The sequence below is a fragment of the Oryzias latipes genome, chromosome 17 (assembly GCF_002234675.1).
Source record: "Oryzias latipes chromosome 17, ASM223467v1".
Classification (NCBI taxonomy): Eukaryota; Metazoa; Chordata; class Actinopteri; order Beloniformes; family Adrianichthyidae; genus Oryzias; species Oryzias latipes.
The window spans coordinates 20,851,864-20,874,452 of NC_019875.2; the positions used below are offsets into that span (position 1 = coordinate 20,851,864).

General features: G+C 37.0%; 1 protein-coding gene across 1 annotated transcript in view; it reads right to left on the reverse strand.

The window, feature by feature from the left end:
• Window positions 1-22,589, reverse strand: part of tox (thymocyte selection associated high mobility group box) — a 50,133-nt gene that overhangs the window by 22,051 nt on the left and 5,493 nt on the right. The window contains exons 2-3 of the mRNA XM_011486632.3: window positions 6,134-6,199; window positions 2,933-3,043 (exon numbers count right to left, since the gene is read on the reverse strand). Coding sequence (XP_011484934.1) covers window positions 2,933-3,043; window positions 6,134-6,199 — 177 coding nt within the window. The remainder of the gene's footprint in view (window positions 1-2,932; window positions 3,044-6,133; window positions 6,200-22,589) is intronic.

Consider the following 22,589-nt stretch of genomic DNA (forward strand, 5'->3'; position numbering starts at 1 on the left):
ACATTTTGACCGGATAGATGAATTAAAATACGATGAAAATCTTTGTTATAGTTGTATGATTATCAAAGGAAATGTTTATGTACAGAGGCGTATACTGGTTAACACATCAGCCTCACAGCAGAAAGGTACTATGTTGAATCTCTTCTGCTTTCTTTGTTCTGACTGGAATAAACCAGCACATCTCTCTTTTCTACAGCCTTACAACAAGCACACAACTTACTAATAAGGTTTCATCTTCAAGTATTCTTTGCGGTGAGCAGGCTTTCCTGTATTGTAAGTGACTCTTGGCCATGTCTTCCACAAAAAAGAAAAAGAAAAGAAAAGCTGTTTGGTTTGACTGAGTGAATGTGTCAGATGTGTGGGTTGAGGTTCAACCTCTATTTTGGTTGATGATACCTTTAGGGCCCTCAAAACACTAACCATAAAGATGTATGGAAAATAAATGGGTTTATTTTCCTTAAATTGTGCAGCACAAACGCAATAAAGGATCAGATTGTCAACAATCTTCCAAGACATTTGCAAATTCTAAACTGTCACACAGAAATGATGGACCTGTTTTCATTAGTGGGAGCAAACAGTGGGGTTTAGATGTTTTCCAAATAATCTACACTCTTAAAATGCATCAATTAGAAGAAAAGAATGCTAAAAATGAGGAAAAAACTGATCCTTTTTAAACAAATATTTTTGAAGATCGGTTTCATTTTAAGTCATCTCTATGAAAGGAGTTACTCATATCTTTCTGAACACTTTGTTCAGTCTTTCCAAAATTAAGTCTATAAAAGTCAATGATATCAGACCGAAGCCTTATAATTTACTTCAATATTTATCATGTACTGAGGACAAAAACAATCAGTTCCCTAACAGAGCTGCAGACTCCACATAAATTAAACAGGCCCTACCGTTTTCTGACTGCCTCTCAGTCTCCCTCCTTGTCCCACTCTATCATTTCTTCAACTTCTGCATAAATTACCCCTCTGTCTCACTCCCGGTCTGCTCTGCCATTCTTGTCAGTACAAAAGCCTGTTCCTTCTGCTCAGGAGACTTTTAGAAGGACTAATGTAGTCAGGATTAAGTTCTTAACAAATGTGTTCACATTACAAATGCAGTTCTCACAACTTCTTTTACATTTCAGACAGTCTGGAAATGTAAATATGGATGTGAGTGATCCACTATAAGCAGCGTTTACACATCCAGCTAGATTGAACGTATCTACTTATATATATATATATATATATATATATATATATATATATATATATATATATATATATATATATATATATATATATATATATATAGATATATAGATATATAGATATATATATATATATAACCTTTCCTTATTGACTTAATTAAATCCCATTTGTGATAAATTCATTTACTTTTTCTGTTAGGATTGGGTCAGTAATCTCACAACTGGTTTCACTGCAATCTTTACCTGCAACTGTATGTTAACAAATGGCACAGTGCGGCAAGAAATCCAATTACTTCCCCAGGATGTAACTCCAGGAGATTCTCTAGATAACTGCAAATCCTTTAATATAAACAGAGCCGGAAAAAAAAGCCTCCAAGATTTTTAGAAAACCTTTTTCTTCTTAAAACATTTGTGACTGGTCAAAGCTTTTCCAATCTTGTTTGATTTGTTTACTTCAAATGTGATTACCTGAAAAGAACACAGGAGAAAAACTGTGACTAATAATGATTTTTGTGATATTAACCTGCACGTTAAATATATTACAAAAAGTAAAAGCCTTGATTATGCTGGCAAATTGACTTATCATGGCGTGATGTCCACTTTAGCTTCAGTCCTTTTGCCTATGCACTGTCTACTGGATTTTAGGCAGACATTTAACCTCAGGATGCAGTAAACATCATTTTGGATTACAGTGAAAAAGCTGAAAACCGAAATCTGAGGGGATCTTTCATTCAACGATTCCTCTTAATAAAGCACTAAGTTAACTTAAAACCTATTTTTCTAACATCTAAAGACTTTGTATTCTTGATATTTTTTGTTGTTTTGTTTTGTTTTTAGCCTGAAAAACAGAATTAAAGTCAACAGGATTTGCACTCATTTCAGTTTAATGTTCTTATTTATTATTTTGAGAGCAACAATAGCTAATGGATGTCAAACAGTTATTTATCAGTCAATTTACGTATCTGGATAAAGAATAGAATTTCATGCATGTGTGTGCAGCAGTGCATTCCGATTCATGTGGACTTCCACCTATAATGTTTTACATAAAGAAAGCATCTGAGATTTATAGAGTCAACAAACCTACATGTGGCAAAACTAACAGCAAAAAGTCATTTCATAAAGATAAAGAAAGTTATACAAAAACTCAAAGGTTTTTGACAGACTTGGCTGGTCTCCAGTACACATTGATACCAGCATACATAAATATGATTTATTTTTTTTAAAGTCATTCACTTTTTACTGTAATTTTCTCTTAATCCAGTCAGAGCGGCTGAGCAGTTCAATGACCTTTTCGTTTTTATTAGCGGTATAAAACTCCGACAGTATAATTTACGCAGTTCTCATAGCGCTGTTTCCTCTGTAGAGTTCAAACCTGTGTTTTTTCACACCCACAATCAAGCTCCACCCTTAACTTTTCACCTGTACGTGTGGGGGCGAGATGATAAGTCAACTGTTTATGATGTCTTTTTGTTTTCAGTAACTTAGCAACCCAGACTACAATCTTTCAAGATGGAGAAACTGGTCTGAAATGAGCTATTAAATTAGTTATTTAAATTGGACATTAATGGTGATGCATTCCTTTTCATCCCTAAGGATTATAAAATATGAAGTATGTGAGAGAAAAGTCTTAATGTCCAATTTACTTTTAAATGAAAATACGACATCTGATGGCTGTTGGAAGTGCTGGACTGGCTTTGTTGCGTGTGCGTTTGTGCGTCTGCGTGTGTGTACATTCACCCAGTGCAGACGGTGTATGTCAGCCATGTGTGCCTCCCTCCTCCAATGCTGGGAGGGTGGGTTGGGTGGCGTCACCTTGCTGAGAGGGTGAGGGGGCTGTGGCACACGGAACTGTGGGAAGAATCACAAAGACAAACAAAGATTTAAATGGGTCCAGAGGCCAGGAGGAGGTCAAAGGTCAGACCAAAAAAAAAAAAAAAAGAGGCCACCAAGAGTAGCAAGGACAAAACAAGAGGAAGGCAAAGATATTTTCTGCAAAAAGAAAAAAAAACTCAACCACACATACTTTGTCACACACAAATCAAACTGATATGGAGATGTCGTACTGGTTTTAAGAATACACAACTGAGCTGACGACATAAAGAGAAAGACATGCATGAGAGTCAAACTGCTATTTAGAAAGAGGCAGTAAATAAACTGTTTTTTTGTTTCTTTCTGATAATTCCTGATTGAAAACATTTACATGAAAAGAAAACATAAACAGACAGCAAACAGGCCAGTCAGTGAAGCTGTGATAAAAGAGGAAGTTCATTGATAATGCACTTTTTTATGACACCACACTTCTGCGCACTGAGGTCTCACTAAAACGCTCAGCAGTGTCATAAATCTGTGCAGAACTCAAAAGCAAGAAAGCCTAAATCTGTGGTACAGAGGAAAAAATTAAGTTTAGGATTAAATGTTAACATAGCTCATCATAACAGAGTATAAACAGGTGCAGCCAACTCATGTAAAAAAAAAGCATAGTTTTTGCACAAATTAAGATAGTGTAAAATTATTGCAATAATTAGCATGTTAATCAATTACAGCTTTAAAATTATCAATAATCACTCAAGGAGCTCATTTTTACAGCTGATATTATCTTTAAATGTCAAATTTCTTTGAGCAGCGGATAGAAAAACACTAAATGATGGGGAAGCTACTTGCTGGTGTAAGTGTTGGTTAAAATGATATAACAAGCCAATGAAAACGGAATATTTTTAAATAAAATGTGTTTGAGTTATGGACCAAAAAATAGAAAGAATCCCTCATAAATGAATAAAAAACATAAACTACATTTTTTAGGCATTAAAAAACAAATGTTTACCAGGAAGGTATCACTTAAGCTTGGTAAGTCCTGTTTTTTTAAAAGGAAAAAAACCTAAATTAATAGCATTTTCTCTAATAAAGAATATAAATTTGTTTAGAAATATTTGTGCAGCTTGGCTTCTTTTGTTCCTTTTGTTCTTTCTCTTTGTGACTCAGGAACGACAACGATGAGGGTCAGACCGGACAGAAATTGATTCTGATCAATAAAACATCTCTGGACTTCATTAAAACTTTCATAATAAATTCATCAATTATTCTTCCTCCCTTCTATTTGGGTCTTTTTTTTTTTTGCAAATGAAACTATGAATAAAACATCTAAACATTCAGTTCTATGCCATATAGTATGCTCTATACGTTGCTTTATGAATAATGTAGTGCTTCTTATTAATGTGGCCCTTCTTTGGCAGTGAGGTGAGTCTAACAAACAATATCTACAGTCTGAAGCTCCTTTCTGCATCTGGTAACAACGTTTGCTGCGCTGTGGAGCTCTGGAGCTGTTGCCAAGTAATCTAATAATGCCTGAGCCTTACTCTGTTTGACAGCGTGTCAAAGTGATATAAACAGGGCAGCTGCATTTACACCCACAGCGATTGCTAAGCTAACAGAGGTAACTGTATGTAACAAACGCTGATTTCTAATGAAATATTACATTTATCCTCCAGCACCAGTCTGGATACAGCAGATCCTATTACAGTAGATTGAATATTCAGTGGAGTCACAGATAACTTATTTGAAGTTAGTGAATAAAAAATGTTAACTGGTAAATTTGGAAAAATACAATTTAACTAAATGGATTTCATTTTAAGTTACAGGTTTATGATTTAATTCTTGCTTTGAGTATTCTAGTATTTCATCTTCTATGGCAGAAAAAGTTACTCCTTCATTTAGTTCAGTTTGCTTTGAAACTGAGTCAACCAACCTGCCTGGAAATGTCTTTTCCAAAAGCACTAACTAGGAGGAAGCAAAATAAGAAGGAAACTAACTAGTCCTACTAATGATCTGACTGTCTTTCACTTCCTGTCATGATACCTCGGTCAGAACTGCCCTTACGGGTAGATATGAGCTGTCTGTGGGCACAAAATGGGCAAAAGCAAGTGGCCCGCACAAAATTGTAAGATTCTAGAGATTGGAAGATTCGGTGAGCCCGTAGAAGGAAAATGTTCGGGCTCATTTGATTACGGGCATGCTGCAGACGATAGGTCGTAGCGATCACATAAACAAGAGTGAGCAGGTTTTTTTCAACCACCCCCCCTGAACCAGCACACTGTGCAAAGGGCCCGTTAGTCTGGGTACCTTGCGCTACTGTTGTGTGCAGCCTGACTGTTAGAAATGAGGAAAATTGACAATTTTGTGTGAGCATCCTACTTTATGTATCTCCTGCAAGACACACCTGCGCCTCCTTCAAGATGCAGCCGCTCTTGTCTATAACCCTTGACGGGCCCGGACAACCCAAAGACCAGCAAGCACCAGTACCAGTCAACCCCCCCTGACTACAAAACAACTTTTTCATGTACCCTCTTTCATTTTCCATTTTTTTCTAAAGCCAATGAGTAAAAAACCACAAACTGCAAATGTTTTTTTTCTTTTTTTTGGTCAAAACTGAGACAGTTTGTCAGACTTAGCTTCCACATGCTCATATAACACTTTTAAACACCAATAATCAGCTTATTTTGCATGAAATGTTAAAACGCTAAAAGACAAAGTTCTGCACTATTTAGAATAGCCCTCCTTCCCACTCACAACCATTGCAAACTGTTTAATTCCATCTTTATTTTTTTGTTGCTATTTTTAGTAAGTTTAGGTTGTAAACCAGTCAAAAAGGTTCCAAGGAATAAAAAGAAGACGTTTCCTATTTGAAACAGAAGGTGTGATCATGGTAAGAAACAAGTAAAAAAGTTTTTTTTTTAAATTGTCAGTAACTTGAAACTTTAAGATTTATAGTTTTATTGTTCAGAAGAGAATGCTAAAACATCTTCACAGGTTATTTAGAAAAAAGCCAAAAGGTTAAAACGAAAACACTGAACACATTCAAGCTGAGGAGCAATAGACATTACTGATTTCATGAACAAAAGACAAAATAAAACAAAAAGAAAACACGGCAGCATCAACACTAACCTGATTGGTTGAGGTGAAGTCAAGGCCTGCTTCTGGCATACCCAGGAACATTGTGTCCCCATCCAGCTGGACAGAACAAAAAGCAACAATGTCAACAAACTCAAATCAAACAAGGCAAACACTGAGAAACCAGGCTGAGAGGAGATTGAGGTACCGGTAACAGATAAATGGCAAGTGCTGATCTCTACTCCTGTTTCCAAACTCTACGTATTTTATGTTTTGTTTTTTTGTAATAACAAAGAGTCTTTCAAAAAGTATTTTAACCCCCGTCTCCCTGAAGGTTGTGTATTCTTCAGTTTTACTTTAATGTCTTATTATTTGCACAAAAATGTGTCCAAAACGTTGATTATCTGTCATAATCTGCTGCTACCGTATTCCAGAAACTGAGCTGCATTGTACAAAAAGCACCACAAGCTGTGTACACTACTGGGCTAAAAGAAAAGGTAAACAAGTCAGCACCCAGATTTAAATAAGCAAATAGGTAGGAACTTCACCACTGGAAAAGTACAGCTGAGATTAAAACGGTTCAACTGACTTCAGGAGGAAACAACTCATGAGAAAAGGTCTAATTGCAGTTCATCCCCAACCTCCTGAATTGAAGATGACAACTTAAAGTGTGATGAGAAATGTCTGCGCTGCTCTATGACTGATTACACTGTGGTTTTTTAGCACAACTTTTTGGTCAGCACAAAAAGTTAGTCATTAAAAACAAAGAGCCTTTGACCTTTGTTACAGCTAATAAAAATGTGCTACTTATTTTATTATTTTAGTTTTTATTATATACTTTGAGGCTTTTAACCCTTTACCACCGGACCTGCCTGTATAATTTGTAAATAGCTTTTAAATTATATCACCTTATATATATTTTTTTACATTTTTTTCTACAAATACTTTGTTTTTATATTCTATTTTCTTTTAAGATTACAATGCTACAGTAACACACATATTCTTTTACATTCTTAACATAATTCCAGCGGATTCAGAAGCGGAGAAAAGCAGCCTCGCGCTGATATGCAACACTTTACAGAGGTGAAAAGTGTTTACGCAATCGACCAACTGGTGGAGAACAGCAGCTTTGCATCTTTCGAACATTTTACATGTGCAAAGCTGATGCAACATCAAAATCGTGCAAAGCCGATATGTATTGTAAAGCCACACAATCGGCTGCTTCATGCTGATCAAGTAAAGGTTTGTCAGTGAGCGTGTTATTTACATGTCGCCAGCAACATCTCCAATGTTAAAGGCTTAACTCGGACATTCTGGCACAACCAACAAGGAAGTTTTGTTCTGTCATGATAGTTTGTGTACAATTTGACATTATATAAATACATATCTATAAAGTCTATTTTATACAGGGTGACCTGTGACTACAAAAACTCAAGGCTGCCATTGCACAGAATGCTTTAAGGGAGCCTTACATGGTATGGGGTAAACAAATAGCAGACATGTGGCTGGAAACTACATCATTACTAGCAGGCACTCTAAAAGATGATTCTGGAGCTTTTTTTGTTTGAGGACAAAAAAAAAAAAAAAAAAGCAAAGCAACAGCAATTCATATTAAATGTTTGGCCTGCACCCAGGATTGTTTCCTTGGATAGTAGCTTTGATTGGTAGGCGTGAGAGCTCACTTAAACTGCCTTTAAAAAAGGGTCTTTGTTCTCTTTAACTGTGCGTCACACGGAAAAATGTTTAGATTATCTAACAGACCAAAGAGTGGAAATGAAACAAAGTTTGAGTGACATTACAGCATGGTTTTACATGCAGTATTACAAAATAACTGCAGTGCAAATCCAAAACAGAGTAAATAACAAAACATTAGCAAATTTGTAAAAAGAAAAGAATATACAAGAGTCAGAAAACTAGCTGGACTGTACTCATTTTTCCAATATAATTATTTTTTTGTGTTCATTTTTAGGCAATACTGCCCCTAATTCCTAATTTAAAAAACTGCTGTAACTGCATGACACTTCCATGCTCCATTTGTCCATGAACCATATTCTGCACACTATAGGGTACACTTCAAAGCCTAACGTGGCTTACGTGTAGCGTGTTACAAACAAGTATAGTTATTGTGACCCTAGCTCATAAAGTCTGACTGACAGACTTATTTCTGACTCTTTTGTCTCACTTAATGCGCCTTAAAAAGGAAAAACGTCAAAAAATAGACTATTCATCGACAGTGCGCCCCATAGTGCAAAAAATACTGTCGTCTGAAACCAAACCAAACCAAATGAACTATTCACATTTCTTTCACTCCATATTCAAATAGGTCTGTGAGAAAGAAAACAAGTCAAAGAGCAAAAGTTTAACTCACTTCTACTGTAAACTACAGAAAGAAAATAAATTTATATCATCAGTCTAAACAAAGTAAGACATTTGTGATATTTTTCAGTAAAAGTAATTTTATTCCAACAGCATCCCTAGTCATACAAAGATCCTGAAAGTACTGATGCCTTAAATTTACAGTCAACACAAGTGTCACATTTAGTACTTAATACACAAAAAACCCTTTATCTCACATAAAGAAAGCACAAACAAATCTCTATTTGCATGCATAAGCCATATTCAAATAATCCATATATCCTGGACACACAATCACTGTCTTAGTTGACAAACATGAGAAGAAAATTTGAACAGGTGGGTTGAGTTAAGCACTGCCACGTGTGGACGTACACAAAAACACACACGTAGGCACGTGCGCATACACAAACGCACACACACACACACACACACAGGTGGATCGACACGTGTAGCTGCCCTGTCCATTCGCCAGCTGTTGGGTATTATGCAAATGAGGTGTAGGTTTACAGAGTCAACAGAAAGCCAGAAAACAGTGTTGTAATGGACACTGCTCTTTTGTTGAATTAAAAGTTCATTTTCACTAAGATATAAAAGGGCATCTTTAAAAATACAAATAACAATAATCTAGAAAGTGAAGTACCTCTGATTACCATCTTTGTTTTCTGTTTCTCAAAGCAAACAGCTTTCACAAACAAATCAGACGGGAGAGCAGACCCGTTGACCTCCATGTCAGGTAAGCTTCTCCTGTTTTCCATTCTTACAACAGACCCACCAGAAAAGCAAACAACAAAACACAACACAAGAGGCAGAAAGGATGGTCACCGGTGCCACAAAGACCTTTTAGAGGACAAAAAGCCAGTTACTGCACACGTCTGAAACAAAGGATTTGATTATTGTTTTTTAAGAGATGTATGATCTTGACTCCTTAGTGATGCTCATCACGTAATAAACTATGCTCATGTGTATAAGTTCAAATCTTAACTAACTTAACCTGCTTTTGTTTTCTGCTCTTGACTGGTTTTCTACTTCAACAAACTGACGGCATCATTTTCATGAGTGGAGAAATCCATATCTTATCCTCTCTTATCGCTTTAAAAATCAACACACCTTTCATAGTTATTTTGCTGCTCAGGTGTCACACGGTATCCAGGTGTTTTCACCCATTTGACTCAATAGTTAAGAAAACAATAGATAACAAAAATCTAGAAAGTATGGTGACTACAACACACAAAGATTCTAATTCCTGTGGTGATTCAGATTAGTTCTTAAAGTGTAAAAACTCCTTCGTGCAAAAACATGTGACGTAAAAGCAACAGTTGATGAAAGATGGCTACTGAAGTGCAGAAGTAATAAAATCTTATCAATATGGTGTCATCCTTGACCAAAGCAATCATCAATCCAAACTATCTGGTGCTGAATGACCTGGATTTTGTGGAGTGTGCTCCTGCTGATGGGATGTTAGTCCTAAAAATATAATACATAAAAACTACCTTTAAGACACTGCTCAGCTTTGAAAGAGCAGCAAGGAGTGTAGAACCGGGTTGAAGCTTCTTTAGATCTTAATATTCCTGATTATCTTCCCCACAGTTCTCCCACTTTAAATATTCTAAACAAATCTTAACAAAACGTTGGTATCATTAAGGCATTTTGTGGTGGGTGGGACTAAGTGGCAAACGCTTTTCTTCTATCCAGGAGATAAATTTGGCTCCAGAACTACAGTGAGTGTCATCACAGAAGGGAAGAAAAGAAGAATGGGGACAAACAGCAAAAAAAAAAATGAATCTGGAGCATAGAAATAGTTATTTCTCTTGTTGCAGATGCTGTGTGAAAAGCAGAGTGGAACCTATTATGCTCTTCATCAACCCAGGCTGCCAGCAGTTTCATTACGTGTGATTGCTTAAAAGTTGTGCTTGTAAAAAAAAAAAAAAAAATGCCAAAAACAATGGGCTCTCTTGAACAAAATAAAGAGCTAGCAAAAACAACTAATCACAAAAAATTCTGAAGCATTTTATTTCATGTTTCCTTGTTCCAGATTTGATAGTCATTACCTGCAGACATAACCAGAAGAATTATTCAGTCTTTGATGGCACTTTTATAAAACCCACTCCAATGACAATTGCGTTTTTGTTGTTTTTAATATGTTCTTGTGGCAATTTTCTAATGATGGAGGACATAAATTAAGGAAATTAGGATTAAAGTTGGTTTCTGAGTGTTTTCATTATTCAAGTCATTGTGAATCAGGAGCAGACAAAAAAATGCAGAGATTGTGTTTGTTACGTAGAATACACTATGGGTGTTTTCACAAGCTTCCTGGTCTGCTCCATTCGGATGCATCCACTTTTAGACAAATTGATCCATGTACGTCTTCTTTGTCTTCGCCTGAGCTGGCATCTGGCTCAAACATAAGAACAACATTTGAACTGTACAGTAACTGTACGACTGAATGGCTCCAATATTACTTGCTATTATTGTTGCATCAATAATGTTATGTTGAGAGGAATGAGGGGCTGCGAGCTAGCGGGAGAGACAGCTCAGCTATGGGTAACAGCAAGTGGGGGCGGGGTTACCCGCGCGAACAGCTGCACCCACAATTCAGAGGCAAATTTCTGATTAACTACAGCTGTTCTGCAAAAATTATGTCCTAGAAAACGACAAAAGGTTGTTTTTTATTTATTTTTTTCCTAGAAATTGCATAATCATACGTTCCTTTTTCTAAATTAATTGTTTCTATTATATTTCATTTGGTCTGTTTCTATTCTACTGAACCACTAGACTGATCAACAGCACTTTAAATACATATTTTTATTTATATAGTGCTAGAGGTTATATTAAAAGACCTAGCAGTTAAGTTTTTTATAATCCAATTATTTTCAATGTAAACTATGATTTATAACAAAATTCTCAAATTATACTTTTTGTTGTTATAAGTGACAACAATGATGTTTTCCATAATCAGTTTCTGATGTTGTTACACATAGGAATCAAGAATTAATAGATTTGGATTGTTTTTATTCAAGACGTTTGATTAAAGACTGTTGAATCTTCTGAGCACATCAATAGCAGTTGACAAATATGACACATTTAATGTGCAGTTTGTACAATGGAAGTAGTGTATTGGTAGACCTTCACAAACATAAAGCGTAGAAGAAGGTTTTTGGTGGAGAAAGTGAAGTTAATAATATAAACTTAAATTCAGACTTGTGGATTGATTTTTTTTTTTAAATGGAGATACACTAGAGCAGAGATGGTGCATCACATACTTAAAGTATCTTATGTTTTAAAAACGTTAACAGACTACATTTATGGGTTATGATGTAAAAAAAAACAATTCTACAGAAAGTGTTGCTGCATTGTTTTTACTATTTTTAAAGGATGATAGGGTACTCCTAATGTATGAACAGATCATCTAGGTGTAATGATACTACATTTTAAATACTTTATTTGTTTTTAATGAATCAAATAGTAATTTGAACACAATTGAAGTGAAGTAAAGTAAATTGGGGTTTTGGTTGGAGAGTTAAATGGCACAAAAAGATTTAGAATGACCACGAGCTACAGCATTTTTCCACAGAAACTAGACAAACTGCTGCTGCAGACTCTGCTGCAATACATGGATGCTTAATATCTTGGGAGTTTTCTGCAGGTGCCATTTGGTGCAACACATCTCCTCTAATGTATTTCATAGTATGCTATTGTGAACCTCATTCATGTATGTGTCCATTCATGTATTTATACTAGGGCCAATTTTTGCTTTCATTTGCATTGAAAAACAATCACGGTTCAGCAGGTAAAAAAAACGACTGCAGCTTCATCCACAGTCAGTGGCATCCTGAGGTTTTTTTTCCATGAATATGTTGCTGTGGCTGTTGTTATCTTTGTGCTAGCAGGAGAGAAGTTTTTTTTACATTTATTTGTGTTTTATTGTGTGAGCAAACCTGTGTATCACTACAGACGATCTGAAAGCTTTCAGAGGGAGAAGTGAGAAATACTGCGAGGTTTGTTGTGAAACCAAATTACTCCCTCTCTCTCTCTTGCTCATCTGCACTGTTCTCTCTTTGCGTATTTGTGTGTGTGTGTGTCCGTATTTGTGTGGGTAAAGCAAAGGTTTGAATAACAAGCAGCCAGCTAAGTGGGTCAGGGTCGGAGGAAGGGGGGAGAAAGAGGGGGAGAAAGACTATTAGGATGACAGACAAGGACAAAGGAAAGAAAGAAATACTGTGTATCAAGGAAAAGAGGAGAAGAGTGAATAAAAAAGGGATAGGCTAAGAAATGGAATTGCATTGCATGAGGGATGGAGAAACAGTGAGAGTAAGTTAATGTTGGGAGAGAGTGATGCAGCAGAGGGAGGAGAGAGGAGCGTAATTTTACTCCATTTCTCTGAGCAGAGGCTTTGAAAATGTTACAGAACTGATGATTGTTTCATCAGACTGTGAGTTTATGATCTGAAATTAGAGGCATTTAAACATGACTTGTAGCTACTGTCAACAAACGAATCGAAAGGACAGTGAAGCTACATTTCCACCCCCCTCTGCAACACGTGTTCAAGTGACCACTTGCAATAAAAAGTCCATGGAAAGTTATGTTTATGCCCGTTTCGGGCTTCCGCGTTCAAAATTCACATCCGCACATACCTACACAAATTTTTACGACTGTTTTCAGGCTCTACGTACAAAACACCATTGAACACGCACTGAAAGTAAACCAGGTCAAACTTTGACCAATCAGGGACTTGTATTTGATAGTCACGTGCCAACCGTTTGAAAACTCATCATTAAGGAGAAATTAATAATTGCAGTTTGTATCCAGACGGAATTCTATGACACCAAGTCTTTCATTTATCGGAATAAAGCTGTAAAAGAAAAAGGCTGGAACGAGATTTGCACCAACCTGAAATTTCGTACCAGGCTTCTTCCAACTGTAGGTGGCAGACATGTGCTAGTAAACAGTGGAAAAAGAAAAAGAAGAAGAAGCCCTCCCTGCTCATTCATTGATGTAAACACCTTGGGCTAAACATGCAATCAAGAATACGGTTTCTTGAAAGCACGTCACATGCTCGGTAGCAATGTAGCTTTAGAATTATTTATATGAAGATATTTTAAATGTTTCCACTGTCAACTTCATGTAGCTAAAAGGTTTTTTGTCGTGTTTGGTTTTGTTTTGTCTTCACATCAAGCCCTTGCCAGCATTGGAGACAAGATGAGTCAAGAAGACAGTAGCCGCGGTTACATGTGCAAAATATCTTGATCGGATCAATGGTCAGATTAAAATTCACCCGTGTACATGGGCCCAGAAAAACTTTTTCCGATTAGAACAATCGTTCACATGGTCTCACTTGCGGTCGGAATAAATCATTTGGGCATGGGCATGGGCATGCGTATGGAAATGAGTCCCGGTGTAAACAGGCTGCCACACAGTAGATAACTGGCAGCTTGGTAATATGCAAGATGATCTTCTAAACGTGCTTTTATTATTGTCATAGTTATTATGAAGCACCTGTTCCTCATCATTTTATTTTTAATTCGTGTGGTCAGTATTTTTTTTCTGTTGGAACGGAGCCGGAAGAAGCCAGGGTTAGGAGTGGGCCAACACGCTAACAACATTAGCCTTGTTTAAAAAACACAAAATCCATGCGGGAAATGCCGCTATCTGCATCTTGGCTACACATATAAATGTGGTAATAATAGCAACCTTTATTTTGTCGGGACACGACAAACACAAATCCATGTGACTGTTTGAACGTTTTTTAAGGACTGAACGGCATTTCTCTTTAGAAAAGCTAACACCCCCCCACCCCCCCACCCCCAAAAGCATGGTTCTGGCACCTTGTAAACCCAGAACGACGGGACGGATGCCTCCCGTACCAAAGCACCACCCCCCCCTGCCCGCAAACACAAAGCTATCACTCCAACTGCTCTGCTCAGAGACACGGTTCAGTCGCGTGGAGCAGACGGTCTGTCCTGTATGAGCTCCAAACCTTTCTCTGGAGCAAAACACCGTCTGTGCATGACGTAAACCAGAGCAGTAGTGACACACGATCGGAATAAAACGTTTACATGCAAAACGATCGGATAAACAATCGGCATAACCCACCTATCTCGATCGGAAAGAAATTTTGATCAGAACGAGTCTGATCGGGGCAGAGTATACCGAACGATGTGTTTACATGACGCATTTTTCTTCCGATCAGGCATTCTTTCCGGTTACTTTTGTCCATGTAAACGCAGCTAGTGTTAAAACTTTTCAAACTACAACAGCTTTATGAAGTGTTTAAACCATTTGGCAGAATAAATCTCAGTTGTCTGAGTTTGAGGAGAAGTAAATCAAGTCCAAGATCAGAGAAGGAAAAGATGACTTTATTATGGCTGTGCATGTGTGTGTGTGTGTGTGTGCGCGTGCGTGCGTGTCTGTGTTGCATGCAGCTGCAGTGTTTCAGCTTCCCAACTGTTTATCTGTCTTATCTCTGTCACCCTGACAACAATATAAACCAGCTTAAATTGGCTAAATGTATCCACCCTGACAGTAAATCTAGATTGTATGTGCACTGGCAAATGTCTTTCCCAGTGTGCAGTGGGAACATTTTCACTTCTGAACACGTCATTTTAGGAATGTGTGTTTCCTAGTTACTTCAACACGAAGCTTCCAGGAAATGAAGACCATTTAGCCATTTTTAGGAACAGTTTTTAAAAATGTATTGCCATTTTTATTATATTTAATCAGATTTTGTTTCATTTCTGTGTCAGCATAAACATTTGCTCCTATTGCAGATTTATCTGCATTTGTGCAGAAGAGTGAAGCCATAGAATTGTTCAATTCAGTTAAATTAAAATACACTTTTAAATCATACTTTGTTATAGGGCTGCACGATATGAGGAAAACTCGCGATATGCGATATTGGCGATTAATATTGCAATAACGATATAATTTGCGGTATATAAACAAATATCAAACCAACCAAAAACATAATTTCCATTTCAATGCAACAGTATAAAATTATACTCCAAATGACCCTTGTTGACATAGGAGGCAAACATCAAACATAAAAGGGCTCATCTGATTGATCAACAACGTAAACGGGTCCTTCCGATTGGTTAAATGCATAAAGGGATTTATTCATTTATTCAATATTTCAAGCTGCCATGAGTTTGTTTTAGCACATTTAACCCTTGTGCTATCTTAGATGACGCCCCCTTACTTTGACGTGTTCTCCCTACCATGACAAAGGTGGATAAAGGTGGAAAGATTTCATGTAATCCATGGACACCAGTGAAGATCACAAATCATTGAAGAAAAAAAGTTCAGTGCACTGTCTAGTGGGTCTAGATGACCCCACTCCCAATGTTAAAGTGCCTAGGATAGCACAAGGGTCAAGGTAAACATTTATTGCAATTTTCGCCGTCTTTTGCGGTATGTATATTGCACAGCTTGATGTCGCGATAACGATAAATTTGCGGTATATTGTGCAGGCCTACTTTGTTAATACATCTACCAGCTTTAAAATGCCTTAATAATACTAATATCAACTAATCTACGACTGGTAACCATTGTTTCATCTGCCAGTGGAGAATGTGAATGAACATTTTCACTCTACGGGCTCTATGGGTTAAAAAGAAAAAGTAAAGGAAAACGAACAAGTGGTTTCTAGAGGAGTAAAAATCAAAAGTCAAGTTAGAGAACTTGGTGTGTCAATAGATTCAGAACTGGGTTTAAGTGCTCACCTTAAGGCCACAACTAAATTCCCTTTTTACCATATCCATTTGTGAAACTAATGAACCTCAATATTAAAAAGCTGCAGCTACTTCTTGTTCACAAATCCTTACAATGGCTATCAGGTCAATGCAGCATTGGTTTGAAAGCACTCCATGGCAAGATTTACAACCTGCTAATGCATAAATCCCTTAATGGTGTGGAGTCCAAATATATGTCAGATCTACTCGTGCTGCTTAAACCCATCAAGGCTCTAATATCTGCAGGAAGCAATCAGCTGGCAGAACCTGGAGTCAGAACCAAACAGGTTAAATCTACTTTCAGCTGCTACTCGATGAGCTCAGATGTTCTCCAACTGCTCCAACATCTATATTCAAATTCAAACTGAATAGTTAGTTGTTCCTGATGCTTCAAAGTTCAAAGTGCTGCAATTTCACCTTTTTATTTAATATATTTTGTTTGTTTTTGATTTAGCTCTTTTTCGTTTGATCTTCCTGTTTGCTGCAGCAGCTTTTGAATCTCCATAAATCACTTGGAATTGCTTCTGTGAATGTAAAGTTCTTCCCAAATAGGGCTGTCTAAATATAGCATCAAAGTGGCCACATTGGAAACACAAAAATAAATGGTAAAGATATGACAATATCACCGAAAATGTGTAAACTAAAGGCTATAAGTCATGTATCAATACGTGAAAAGTACAACAGTGGTGACTCCTTTAAAGATAACTGCAGCCAAATCAGTTCACCTGGTATCAGTTTAGTAGTTTGTTTCACAAGCAGTTAACCCCAATTTTTGTCCAATTGTACTATAACTCCATTTAAAGTTTCTAGAACCTTGAGGTTTTATGTTTTGTATTTGAGATTGAACTAATAGAATGTGGTCATTTGAGGAATCAATTGCTGACTCTTCTGCTCTGGGCCTTACTGGGCATGTGCCAAAAGCTGCCTGGCCTATGTCTCCCCCAACATGTCTATTTGTGGAAAAAGGCTGGGATTTGATGATGGCATCTCCTGGCAAAATGCATCACGGCTCAGAAAAAATGGCTTCAAATGAACTCCATACAAACTAATTGGAGGTGTTTTTACACAATCTTTGTTCATCTCTTTCAAGTCATTTGTCACATCAAGCTAACAAGTCCGTTGGAAGAAATGTAGTACGAGGGCTTTCATAGCAAATTTCAGTGGATGTGTTTTGACATTTGTTGAACCTAAAACCATAACTTTGCTATTTTAACAAACTAGCCAGGACTGCGAACTTTGTGTCACTAGGAAAAAATTTCATAGCGGTGAGATGTTTGTATGTGTGCAGCAAATATGTATTATGCTGTTTCTAATACATAAACACGCCTGAAGTTTATAGAAGAACATTTAGCAGCATTGTAAAAACGTGAAATGTTCAAGGAGTTAGAGCATTTAGGAATAAGGTAAATTTAACAAATCTCATGATTCCTGCATGCCTGCATTAAATCTAGTGCCTGAAAGTAACAAACTGAGTGATTCAAATACATTTTAAATAATGTCTCTTTCTGTGAAAGTTGAATTTCTGCACACTGTGTTTAAAACAAGTGGCACAAAAGTCTTTTTAGAGAAGAAAACATCTGATTGAGCTCACAGATAGTTTTAAAGGCCAAAAATAAAAAAAGGTCACAACTTTACATTTTTAAAATTAGGCAACCCTTCTTTTCTCATCAATTAACACTTCACAACAGCAGATAGTATTGCACAAACAGAATGAGGGCTGTAGGAAAAAAGGGGGGGCTCTAACAATTCCTTATTAATGCCGTGGGACAGGATCCAATCTTGTGTGCCACAAGTTAATTGATCCAAGTCATTGTTGTTAACACAGTAGACACACTCAGAACAATGCAGCAATGTTGGCACAATGTGATTTGTTTGCAATATGTTTGTTTTGGAACTGAAAGTCTGATAATTAGTCTCTTCTGGCAGTGGTCTGTCTCCGCCCATCTGCTTCATTTGGCACCGCTCCACCAACAAGAAGTCCCTCACTGCTCCGTCCCTCTGCATCCACAAACGAAAATGCTTTCACACAGTCCAATACACAAGCACCAGTGCCGACGGTCAGCCTATCATCAGCAAGCTTCGGAGGTGGGAGTGCACCGAGGAGTCTGGCGAGACGTTCTACAGTGGGAAAGATTGCCAGCGTGGACAGACGGACGGACAGATTGACTAGTTGTTTCTGATAGATAATTAGATGAGACGCTGGCTATTTGGCTGATTATAAGCGGCAACAGGACACAAAATAAAACATTCAAATAAACTACAGGCAGAGTCACAGAAACATACAACTGTGGGTGGAATGTATACTGTTTTAAATAGCTTGGGTTCAAATGATCAGAATATTGTTCTTTTATTTTAAGAAGCACTCGAGCAACTGCCTCAGTGTTTTTGGATTTGGTGAGATATGATTAAAAACACCAATTACCACATCACATTTACATGTCCCCGCCTAATACATGGCACTTCAAATGCACTTACAAATCTATATTATTTTATTTTGTATTATCCTGACTGATGACGGTTGTTCCTCAAAAATAGTAATTTGGTAAGGATTGCAATGTTTTTCATAGCTGAAAGGATTATCTTGTTTATGCTATGGCTACATGCCAACAATCCTAATATACAGTGGGTTCAGTCAGCCAACTCTCAGGGAGCTGATTTATTATTATATGAAAACAAAGTATGTACCCTGCAGGTATGCACTAAGCTCCAGAAGAAAAAGCTGTGGCTTTTTGAATGTTTTGCACCCCAAGGTGACTTCCAATGCCTTTACACACATCCTGTCTGCTTCAGTCAAAACACTTCCTCTTGTTTTTGTCATGTTGCGTCGAACTGTCAATCCGCTTGTAAGGGGGCCTGTTGTGATATGTACAGGTTGGAGGAAAACAGGCTTTTTTTTTCTTCCAGCCATAATAACAAGAATATTATTACAGAGACTTTTGGGGGAAGAAATATCCGGGCCCTTCACCCAATATTGGCTGGAGTTCAGCCCTCCCACAACTTTGAAGAGAAGAATCAATATGAAAAATGGATGCAAGCGAAAGTGAGCAGTCTTCAGGTCTGCAACCAAAAATGGAGAATCCTCGACACAAATGTATTTATCGGAGATCACATAAACAATCAAATGAATACACCTTTGCTTTGTCTACTGTTAGAAAAATGTTCAGTCACTGATGCCATGTAATATTTTAGGCTCTGAATCAGATTACAATTTAACCCTCAATACAGCAAAACAATCTGTTACAAAGTAGTGATGTAATGAGAAACAGTTGACGGATGGCACATTATTTCATGTAAGAGGCATAACTCGTTTTTGCAGCGTTCTATCCGCAGGAATAAATCTAGAACAGTGACTTACGGTTATGATTGTAAATGACCCCCTATGGACATAAAAAACCAAAATCAAAGCACCAGATTCTAAATACATGATAGCAAAGCAGCTTTACAACCTCAGCAGTGTGCTAAACAAAGTTAAAAACCTGTGACACTTACGAGATACCAGTGAGACATTCAATACAATCAATGAGAAAGGAAGCATTGTGACAATAAATCATTTAATCAAAAACAATTAACTTGATGCACCCCTTAGATTTTATAATAAAATAAAAGCAGAAACGTTTTTGCATTATATAAATTGTCTATAGGAAACATGTTCCAACTTCAAGGATCCTTTGATTTTTATTTCAGCCATTAACCATTACACCTCAAAATAGATCAAAGGATAAGAGGATAAGACCCCTCACGTTCCAAACAGGAAGTACCTGCTTGCTCCAAGAAGCCAAAATCCCATAGACTTCAATGGAGAAATAAACAACTATCACTCAGTCATTGTATTCGCCAGAATACCATTCTTGCTCTGCTGCCTTTTTTAAACATGTTCTTACTAATCCTATTTTTTCAGGATATTTTTTTCTGTAGTGCAAGTAATTGAAGTAATAAACTGGCCAATCAGATGCCTCAAAGTATGTGGTCTGACGCTGAACATTCAGAAATTTGATGGATAGATTCTCCCAGACCCGCTTTCAAGTGGTAGGGGTGTGGACTTCCAACAAGCTCCATCCTGACTGGTGAGAGATGTTGCCGTAGAAATGTTTAGACTACCTTGGGCCAATCACTGTTTACTGACGAGATCTGGTTCCAACATGCTTCTATAGTAAAATGGTGTAAAAATGGCTATTCAATTGACCACATTTTTTGGAGCTGAAAGTGTGGATAAAAGTGGATAAAAGGGAAACTTATGAGGTGAATTATAACCTCAAAGGCTTCTATCACATCAAACATACAGGTACTAGTCAGGAGTTTCTCAGTGTACATTTGACTTCCCTCAAAATACACCATAACATAACATGTAACCAAAGGAAACAATTATAGTACACTGGAACCAACAGAGCTTGTTGAACTTTAGCCAGACTTATGTTTATGGGTTACAGCTGTAGAACTTAGAACTGTAGAACAGCTGTCTAATTTCTGCCTATTGAAGAGGGAATGTCCTGCACTGCCTCAGTTTCCCTAGAAGTTTCACAGCTGGATGTCGACAATTGTTTTATAGCTTTTCAGCATCACAGCATCACCACAGCACTTCAGAGATTTTAGGAGATGAGCTTTGCTGGATATTTAACATGTCCAATGTTATTTGTGTTCAGTGCATTTATCTGAAGAAAGTGTACATACAGGAGTAGGATTATTGTACTAATAACTCTAAAAAAATTCATAAATCACTTGTTTTTTGTCACTTGCAGAGCTTTTTTCCATTTCGCTTTTTTTTTTTAGATTTCAGTTTGAATGCTGATGTTCTTTCTTAACCCTGGTTCTCCCTTCAGTGTCCTCTCCTCTGTATTTGCTTTAGAAATACCTCACCCAGCTTTCACAATCATTTTGTTTACATTAGGCCTTCTCTCTTTCTTGCTCTGTCTCTCTTTCCTTCCTTTCGTACTCTTTCCCTCTTCCCGTCTTGTTTTTCTCACCTTTGCAATTTCTGACTTTCAGGAGGCCATAACTTATAAACACCATTTATGCTCATACCATTGACTTAAAAGTAATGTATCTTGAAATGAATACTTCTCACTTTGGTTCATTAATTCTAATAGCTTTCTATCATCAAAGTTCTAAAAAACAAGCAACAGAAAAGTGACTAAAGGCTCCAAAGATCAGCAGTCTGACATGATATACCAATAAAAAGGGCACAAAAGTAACCAAATTAAGTCAATTCAGTCACAATTATTTCGCGATTTGGCATGAAATTGTCAGTAACAAACAATTGATCAGAGTCGGTCTGAGTCAACCTTTCTATGGCAATCGCCAATCAGGAGTGAGCATGCTGGAAGTCCACACCCCTACCACTTGAAAGCAGGCTTGGGAGAATCTGTCAATCAAAGGCCTCGAACATTCAATGGATTGAACATGTTAAAAAGGTGCCAGAGCAAGAATGGTTATTCTGACAAATATAATGACGTAGTCACTTTTATTTTTCAATAGATATCTGCAGAATTTTGGCTTTGGCAGTGAGGAATTTCTAACTCAGTCCAGTTTTCTTACACAGTCGATGAATTTTTCAAATCTTTTTGATGTGGTTTTTTTTTTTGTAACACACAAATCATCTGTCTAACAGAACCAAAATCAAGGTTTGAACCAAATTTTGGAGAAAGTGAATTGTTGTTTATTAACCCTGGTTATTCGTAAAAAGAATCAGATTGCCACCTAAGTAAGGATCCACAGCCCTATTGGGAACACCGCTTGTGTCAGAATTCTTTACTACTCACTACATAGTGCACTATATAGTGCGTTCACCATTTTGTATGGCTGTCCAAATCTACAATTCGAAAATCGAGTCTGCACTAGAAATTTCCCAGAAGTGTCTGCAAAAACCCAGTCAGCGTCGACACTAGATCGACAAATTTAGACCATAATGGATTGCATTTGAACAATTTTTGAAGATACATTTTTTTTATATTTTTTTTCTTTCAATAAACTATCCACATTTGTTATCTTTAGAAGACAGTGGATTCATAAATAGCCTATGTAAAATTGTCATAAATATATACTTGGCACGCTACAAACCAATGACAAACCAGTGGAAACCAGTGACATCATATTTATCTATTTTATTTTATAAAGGTGTAAGCATGGTGTCCGAATTGCTTATAAAATCCAGGGAACTAGATAGTCTCGCATTATATAGTTTTTAAATAGTTGGGAGTAGGGAGGGACTTAGGATATATTCAATATCTGTTAAATGGCAGTTGACTATAGCAAAGCCCTAAATGTACAGTTAATGTCTTCTACTTTTTTCCCTACAAATATTCTTTTGGAAATTAAAAATTTCACTTGCAAGCAGTTCTGTACGAGTGCATAAAGAAAAAGGGTTCATTGGGGTTGCATTTAAAGGCAGAAGTGCTTCAGGTTAAAGGGAGGAATTGCTAAATGGTCACTTTGTG